Here is a 9167-nt window from a genome sequence, read left to right on the forward strand (position 1 = left end):
CCTCTGCTGATGCCATTAATGGCTTCAGGAGGACAGACAGCACTTTAAAGTTGATACAGCAGTGCAGAAATGTACTCGCATGTCAGGAAGTGTTTTGGAAGCTTCCACTCTTCAAAGGCTATGATCTGGAGAATCACACACACCAGACGCTGATTGATGTGCACACATAACTCAACATCTAGTAAACATTTTCCTACTTGTTAAAGGAAGCAATTGTCACAGATACTGACTTCTGGCTTTTGCATCAATTTTGATATTTTCACAAATTCTAAATAACAAGTAGCATGACAACTACTACCTCATTAATGGTTCATTGATTTGACAGACACTAGTCACATTTATTTCCATTAAACATCGCTTATTCTAGTTGATAAGGTAAAATAGCTTAAAAATAGACCTAATTGAATGTGACATGAAGTGATAAACAATAGTGAAGATGTGCCCCTCAGTCTTAAAAACAGATAATTCTGAAATGTATGATTTTCTGAAACGTCGTGATGTCTTATTCACTCATATAATAATCATCAAAAGCTACACATAATATTGATTAGAATGTTCTGAAGTAGAGAGATCACATAACTCCAGATACTTTGAAAGTAGCTTATTGTGACTGCATGTTATCACATATTCACACAAAAGAACTGGAAAGAACATGTATAATGTGCGACCTTTTTTTTCTTTTTTAATGATTGCATCCTTGTTTTTGAGTCTTGAGACAGACTGCTGTTTCTGATTATGATTTAAAGCAGGTTATGTTGACGTCCCTTAAACTGAAGATTAAAACATCTTCTCTTTTTTTTTTTTTTTAGCACAGCATATGTTTGTGTGGCAATAAAACTAAATAAAACTGCAAGAACAGAGAATTAATCCTTCACTACCAATCAAACAACCTCTCTTTCTGTTGAGAGAAGTTTGTTGGTCTTAATAAAAAATGTGTAACCGGGGAAAAAGATTGCAACATGTATTAGACTATGTTTCTCTGTTGTTCTGTAGAAATACCAGTTTTGTTGTAACAAAACACATTGTTTCCTGTGTTTGTTACAGCTTCTAATCCTCTGTTTGTGTTAATAAAAGTGTGTAATATATTCAATAATAACACTAAATGTAGCCCAGTGCTGCCTGTAATGACATTCCACTGACAATAATGTGAATATTCAGATGAATACAACACAAACTTTAAACAACTATAATATGTGTTGATCTTATCACGTTTCAGTAGCAACACTTAAAGTTCTGGATTGATTTGGTTATTGTAAAGTTTTGATATTTTGAAGATTGAATAGTATTCGTTTTAATGAAAAAGAAAGGGCTTGCAGTGTCCTTTATCTGGCCAACAGATAATGAACTCCCTGGTGTCTGATTCACACAGCAGACACTTTGCTCTCTGCTGAGAGCTGTAACCAGAGTTCCGCTGAAGAGGTCGCGCAAGGACTTCAGACGGAGATCAGCCTGTACGTCAGTGTGTGCGTGTGTGTGCGCGCGCGCGCGCGTGTGTGTGTTTCATTCAATGAAATGCAACACCCCGCTCCTCTGTCTGAAGCCTCTTCGGAAACAGGTTTGATTATATTTAAAAGCTTGACCCAGGAGAGAAACCCAAACAACTGTCTGTTCTAATATTAGCAGTGCGGCTGCGGACTACTATGAATGCTATTATTGTCTGGTCTCGGATATATTCCAAAAGCTAACTCTCATCAAAAGATTTACACTTTTGTCTGCAGTTGGTGGAAAAAATATCAGTTATCAACAAGTAGTAATCTTAATGTGAAGCACTGATGCCCAGATAGGCATGTTGGCTGTGGGCCTGTTTGATCATAGTATAAAGGCCTTTGATATGGGTAATATTGACCTTCATTATTATTATTATTATTATTATGAATATGCTTATTATTAATATTATTATTATTATTATTATTATTATAAAATACGCATACCTAAGGACACAAGCAATGTTTAAAAACGAGCTGTACACCTCAATGTGATATAATGTGATAAAAAAAGAATAAAACGATGAAACATTAATTACATTATTCTGCATCAAAACACGAGAAATATAAACTCACACATCAAATCTGATCTGCAGCTTTTGCTCTTGTTTGTCTGCAAAGCAGCAAAATTCAGAAGGGCGGTGTTTAATCACACATTCAGACATAACTTCATATTATTAGATTATTGTGGTAAGAGAAAGTAGCTTGTTACGATGTCACCTGACTAGGATTGAAGGAACTTTGGTAAGAAGAAAAAAAAAATCTCCCCACCCCCACAGAAGAGGAGACCGCCCACCAGAGACAGTCAACCCGAGACCCCTTATAGATTTAAAAAGAGAGGCTGCATTCTCAGACTGACAGTTATTCAACACTGCCACCTTAAGCAGATTACTTTTGCGCTGCCTGTGTCAAATACGTAGTTCACTTTGCCTCTCCATCATGTTTAGGATGCTGAAACACCACTTTCACCCGGGCTTTTTTCTCTTGTTCATATGGCTTTGTCATCTCATGGAACATCAAAAAGTTCAAGGTAAGATCTCTTCATCAATTTTCCTTAATTATTTCGGTTTTTGTAAAACTTCGACATGCTGTCAGGCACAATATGCGTCCGAGTGTCGGATACTTGCTGCAACTGAGAAACTTTTCAAAGTGAGTTTTCTTTTTCCACGCTGATAAAACTCTCTCTGCATCAGACAGTGCGTAAAGCGTCCATAAAACAGGTGCCATATGGGACACTTCAAAGTGAAAATATGGCAAGTTTTGCAGCCCAGGCGCACGCACCACGCCGAGCTGGTGCAGCACCAGCTTTCTACAATACCTGAGCATATTGTAATACTTTTGTATGAGCGTTTAGTTTCTAACGATGGTGCAACAAACTTCAGACGATCCACTGTTACCTTATGGACGTGCTAGTTCTGTTTCTTGCTAACATCCAAGAATTGTGTGCAAAAATAGCTTTTTGCTGCATTTTCTATTATTTAGTTTAACAAAATAATAAAACTGCAGACTTTTGAATGTATCATTTATTTTTATATCTTATAGTTCGAACAGATATAATAGAAATCTGTCTTCAATTTAAGGAAACACACCAGCCTATGAGCACTTCATGTCATGTGTGTCTGTTTCGGTTTAGACATCCTGCTGTTGTCTGGATCAAATTATATTTTTTTACCAAGGAAATAGGGAAACAGTTCTGCTTTTTTATTTTTATATGTTTAAAATAAACTTTACAAAGGTGTGATAAAAAGCACACTTCTCTAATCATGTTATCATTGTCTGGTGTGTGCATGTCTGGGATATTGTTCTGAAGCGTTGTAGACGGTGGTGTGTTAAGCTAAAGACCGTGCTTTCTGAAGGAGATTGGCTGCTATTTAACGCCGTCTAGACACTCCACTTTCTGTGCAGTGATAACAAGGAGGCTGTAGGAATAAAGGGCAACCCCCCCTCCAAAGATTATTCTTACTTTTTTGGTTTGCGGCTGCATTGTAAGGGCTGTCAGTCACATATGGGATAGGCAAGTGTTAACAGTCTAGCAAAAAAAAAAAATCAGACAAAAATACTGCCGGGAGGGCGAAAGGGAGGGAGGGCGCGTCTCGGATAATACGGCTGCGTGTGTGTCTGGTGCGTCTGGGTCAGCGGTTTCAGACGTTCAGCATGCGACATTTCGAGCTTTTTTTGGGTCTCTGTTTGCAGCTGGGAACTGCTGGTTGCAGCAGGGGAAGAACGGGAGGTGCCAGGTGCTGTACATGCCCGGGATGAGCAGGGAGGAGTGCTGTCGGAGTGGAAGACTGGGGACGTCCTGGACCGAGGAGGATGTCCCCAACAGCACGCTCTTTAGGTGGATGATCTTCAATGGCGGAGCTCCCAATTGCATACCTTGCAAAGGTGGAGGTGCACCCATTTCCCTTCGTTTCCCATAATACACATCACCAGTCATTTTGTTTAATACATCCTTAACTGATTTAAGAATACCAAAGTGCTATAAATGTAATCTTTACTCTATGCGAGTAGGATTACGCACAGGTCCAACATCCCCACAACAAGCATCACCTAACAAATAATTTTTATTTTAGAAACCTGCGATAATGTTGACTGTGGGCCAGGAAAGAGGTGCAAGATGAACAGAAGAAGCAAGCCGCGCTGCGTGTGTGCGCCAGACTGCTCCAACATCACATGGAAAGGACCGGTCTGCGGCTCCGACGGAAAGACCTACAAAGACGAATGCGCACTGCTCAAGGCAAAATGCAAAGGCCACCCCGATCTGGACGTGCAGTACCAGGGAAGGTGCAAGAGTAAGTAGGCCTACATATTTAAATAAATAAATCATGTCCACTTCGATTCCGCATTTGTTCAAGCTGCATTTGCCAAGAACCAGCGGTTTGTTCTTATTTTTCTTGTATGTCGTTTTATGTTTCACGAAATCTTCTAATGTCTTTGTCTCGACAGAAACGTGCCGTGACGTCTTGTGCCCCGGCAGTTCCACATGCGTCGTGGACCAGACAAATAACGCGTATTGTGTGACGTGTAATCGGATTTGCCCCGAGGTGACGTCGCCAGAGCAGTACCTGTGTGGAAACGACGGGATCGTCTATGCCAGCGCGTGTCACCTGAGACGAGCTACCTGTCTCCTCGGCAGGTCCATCGGAGTGGCTTATGAGGGAAAATGCATCAGTAAGTCTGCAACTAGAGCAGTGAGAGTGTGAAACTCTCCGAGAGTGACGCACTGACTCTGAATATTGTTTAAGAGCATTTTTTCCTGGCCAACTCTGCAGTTATTCACTGTTCAATTTTGCCAACATTCCACTGATGAGGGGGTCTCACAGAGAGAGAGAGAGAGAGAGAGAGAGAGAGAGAGAGAGAGAGAGAGAGAGAGAGAGAGAGAGAGAGTGTGTTTGGTAGTTGCTTGTGTTTGCTCAAGAAATGATATACATGTTATTATTTCCTGATGTTGGCAGCATTATCCCACATGGGAGAGGGGGAGGGAGAAGGAGAGCAAAGCAGGGGAGTGCTGGGGGCCATTGAGTCAGATCTCATCCAGAGAGCAGCCTATAATTTTTGAATGCAATCCAAAACGTGACCCTCCCCAAGACACCCACCCTATAACAGAATTACGTTTTTATACATAGCATATCCAACAGGCAATCTGATCCTACTTGAAAGCATATTTGATAATCCATCTAATCAAACACTTCCCATGTGCTCACTTCTTCCTCTCTCCTAGAGGCCAAGTCTTGTGAGGACATCCAGTGCAGCTCGGGGAAAAAGTGTCTGTGGGATGCTCGGATGAGCCGGGGACGCTGCTCGCTGTGTGATGAGACCTGTCCGGAGAGCAGGACGGAGGAGGCGGTGTGTGCCAGCGACAACACCACCTATCCCAGTGAATGTGCCATGAAGCAAGCTGCTTGTTCAATGGGGGGGCTGCTGGAAGTCAAGCACTCGGGATCTTGCAACTGTAAGTAAATAACAAGCAAAGTTTGAAAAAAAGAAAAGAAACAAAACACCCTCCCCCCTCTCCAAGCAAAGGACAATATTCCATGTTGCTTCACCAACAAAAAACTTCCCCTGAAAGTGCCCCCTATTCCAACTTTTCCCAAACTCTCCCCCAGCCACACCACCAAGTACAGCTTAAGCAAGCAGAAAGGACTTGGGAATAGAAGAAATTGCATGACGTTGTCTTTGTCGCTGGCTTTTGTTCTTGTGTTCTTGTTTTTTTCTTTCAATTTTACCTTTTTCTCAAACATTCTGCGAAACTAAAAAACAGAGAGCTGAATGAAAAAGCATAACTATATATCAGCACTCTGTGTATGAGTCTTGAACAAGCTAACTCCATTAAACTAACAAGCAAATTATAAAGGAGACTAATTTTGTTTGCAGTGGAACAATCCTGATATTTAAAGTCTAGTTAACTTAATGGTCATGCTAGTGACCTGCAGGAGCAGGTTCACAGAAACCTCATGCAGTTTATTTTTTTAATCAGTTATGATTTTTTAATGCAAGTGGTCGTTTCTTTACAGCTTGTAAATTCCATGGTCACATTGCTAATTTCATGGTTTTTGTGTTTTGTATTATTCTTTTTTCTTTTTGTTGCTTTTGGCTGTAATCAATCAATTCAAAATGCACTGCCTCTTGTGACATACACCACACTGCCAACATGTCAATAGGAACAGAGTACTAGTAAATCATATGATGTGCATAAGGTGATTGTAACATTGGTGCCATGTTAGTAAAAATGACAATGGATATTTAACGTTGATATTCATGTGATTCTTTTATCTGTAGACCAGTCAGCCATTAATTCACTCCCAAATCTGGAGGCAAACCACCAAATTGAACAATGGCATCAAGGCAGTATCACATTTACATTCCAAGTTGCTCCTTGTTAGTTGTATTTCTCCTGATAGAGTACCTTACTGTGATTTGCCTAAGGTATGCAATGGAATCCAAGGGACCAACTTTATGATCACCTCATGAGCTAAATGTGATACTTTACAGTGTGGATAAGCATTGGTTGCTTGTAGAACCACACTCTCTTATTTCTCATCTCATTATAAGAAAAAAGTTAACATTTAACAGCTAACCTTTATTGTCCGTGCTGTTTCCAGTGAATGTGTTGTCTACCAGAATATGTATCAGAAATGACAAATCTATTTGGATTGATGAGGGACTGCCTGTTTGTTTGTTTTTTGTCACTCTAGCGCTCGCTTTTCTTTTTTTTAAATCTACGTGTCCGATGTAAATCTCTTCTGTAAAAAGAAAAGAAAATACCTCAGAACTGTGTTGATGATCTCTGACCTGCTTGCTAAGGCCAGGCTGCGACACAGAGTCCTCCCTCCCTGTACGTTTGAGCCACAAAGTAATAATCCGTGCAAAAAAAACTAGCAAATCCGAGAACACGAGAGCACTTTTCTGTGTTATGTCTCTGCCTTTAGGAATCTGCCCAAAAGAGACCTGAGCCACTGCAACAAACAGGCCCAGTGCCCCCATCCCTGCAACCAGCCCCCCTTGTAACCCCCACCCCCCATCTCCCATGCACACTTCTCTCCATCATCCATCCCGTTTTATTCCCATGTTGCAGCCCTAACTTGCTATATTTTGTAAATGGAGTTGCATATTTGAGGATGCTAGAGTAATTGTTGAAGTCTTAAAGACCCTTCCACAGAGATGCACACACACAAACATTAACACGTACACACACAAACATCAACAAAAGGGAGGCTGTGTGCCAGGGGCTTTGCTGTGAGCTTTTTTTTAAGAACATACAGTGATACTGTTGTGGTCCATATTCATACAACAGCTACCATATATTCTCCCATATAGCCATTACAGAAGACCAGGAGGAGGATGAGGAAGATGAGGACTCAGACTACATGGCCTATGTCCATATATCTTCTATACTGGATGGATAGGCCCCCATCACTAGGGGAACAGTCCTAGGGCAATGAATCATGTCCATACTGTACATTATGTGTATGCTTATTTATTTTTTAAAGAAAAAGGAAGTATACATATAGTTCAGTCTGCTAGATGTTTATTTATACTTTTATGTGTTTTATAATTTATACATTTACAATGTCAGGCTTACTATCTACCATGATATATTGTGTTACCACTCATTTCCCCCTTTTGGTTGTTGTCTCTTTTACTTTTTTTTTATCATGAAGAAATATATTTGTCCAAAGAGAAGCAGTGTTATTTATTTGTCATGTTACCGTGTAAGTATAAGTCCTCTACAAGCTGTAAATTGCATTCCCTGAGCTGTAAAAATCTGCTTGTTTCTGTCAAATCTCTATCACAGATGTTTATGTCACACATACGTAAATGCATGTTTAGGCTGTGTGTTTATTTATTGGGAATATATCAATCATTTTATGTACAGAAGTGTTTCTGGTTTGTTTACAACTCATAATAACTGACCAAAGGGATTATCTCAATGGTTTTGGACAAGAACATTGTAAGAGTTGCAACACAGTAGTGGAAATGGAAAGAAAAAAAGAGCCATTTGTTTTTATTTTTCCTATTTCTTTGTCAATTTTCAGTTTTTGCCCTTTAGATTAGTTTCCACATGGAGAAGACAACTTTAGACATTATTCAGTAGCTTTTATTTTGTCTCACTACATTAGAGCAGAGGTAAGTTTGGGAAGATACTTGATCATTTTAGAAACAATGTGCCAATAACATTTATGTGCTGCCTTCTTGCCAATGTGCTCCATATTGCTCTTGCAGAGCTAAAATAGGACTAACATACTGCAGTACTCAACACTATATTATATCAGACTTCATCACTTGGTTTCTTTTTGTTGTTTTTTTCTCTTTTTGTTTCTTTTCGTTCTCAGAATGCATTGTTATTTTCAAACATCACAAGAGAAATACAAAATTCTGTTTTGAATATATAGTTTTGTATTTTTTATGTAAATGTCATATGTACATAAAAAGTTTGATGGTATTTGTACAGATATGAAGAGTGAAACAATAAAAGTTTTTTTTCCTTATACTTCTCCTGACTCTGATGCATTATTGATTTGTGTAGCCTGTAGTTTAACATGTCAAAATGTCAATGCATGTTTTAGTTCCTAGAAGAAGTTCGACCTAAAAGACATTTTAAGACCTAAATACAGTAAAGGGTTTGGCAAAGTGATTATATACTTTGAACTGTAAACAATGATCTACCATAATGTATTTTATAAATCTTTTTTGTGACAAAATGGGCTACTCTGTGATTTGATTCATAAACAGTTCCTTAAATGATTTGCCAGAAACTTCACTGTACTATATAATGACATGAATATATTCACATATAAAATAAAATAAAATACCTAAACCCAAAGATTTAATCCATAATGCTTCAATACAAACTACAATACAGTATGTTCAAATAATACAGTGTTTAAATGAACAAATAACTTTATATGTTGCAATGTAGAGCTATTACTGTAAATAATAGCTATACAAGATCTCCATAAACTGTATGCTTTTCAAAACTCATAATCAAGTTACAACAGCAAATGGACGAGCTCTTTAAGCCAATTAAACGTTTTGATCCAATGTTCATCCTGTCAAGCAATAAACGCAAGTAAATAACATAAAGAGGGAAGTTATAGGTTTCTAGGAGTATGAAACAAGGGTTAATGTGATGAGTTTATTTCCATTCACACCATCCTAATCGTTTTTTGCGGTATGAAAAAC

At 38.9% G+C, this 9167-nt stretch overlaps 1 protein-coding gene across 4 annotated transcripts; it reads left to right on the plus strand.

Annotated features, from left to right (window-relative positions):
* The first annotated feature begins 1449 nt into the window (after positions 1-1449).
* Positions 1450-8475, plus strand: fsta (follistatin a). 4 transcript variants are annotated; one of them, XM_079685983.1, is made up of 7 exons: positions 1450-1555; positions 2432-2514; positions 3678-3875; positions 4058-4276; positions 4431-4655; positions 5206-5436; positions 7302-8475. In XM_079685983.1, exons 2-7 carry the CDS (start codon positions 2433-2435, stop codon positions 7388-7390), a joined length of 1044 nt encoding a protein of 347 aa, XP_079542109.1. In that variant the 5' UTR covers positions 1450-1555; position 2432; the 3' UTR covers positions 7391-8475. The 4 variants fall into 4 exon arrangements, with proteins under 4 accessions (XP_079542109.1, XP_079542110.1, XP_079542107.1 ...); XM_079685984.1 differs by lacking the exon at positions 1450-1555 and having other exon boundaries at positions 2350-2514; positions 7279-8475; XM_079685981.1 differs by lacking the exon at positions 1450-1555 and having other exon boundaries at positions 2350-2514.
* The last annotated feature ends 692 nt before the right edge of the window (positions 8476-9167 follow it).

Source organism: Notothenia rossii (assembly GCF_949606895.1).
Source record: "Notothenia rossii genome assembly, chromosome: 6".
NCBI classification, from domain to species: Eukaryota; Metazoa; Chordata; class Actinopteri; order Perciformes; family Nototheniidae; genus Notothenia; species Notothenia rossii.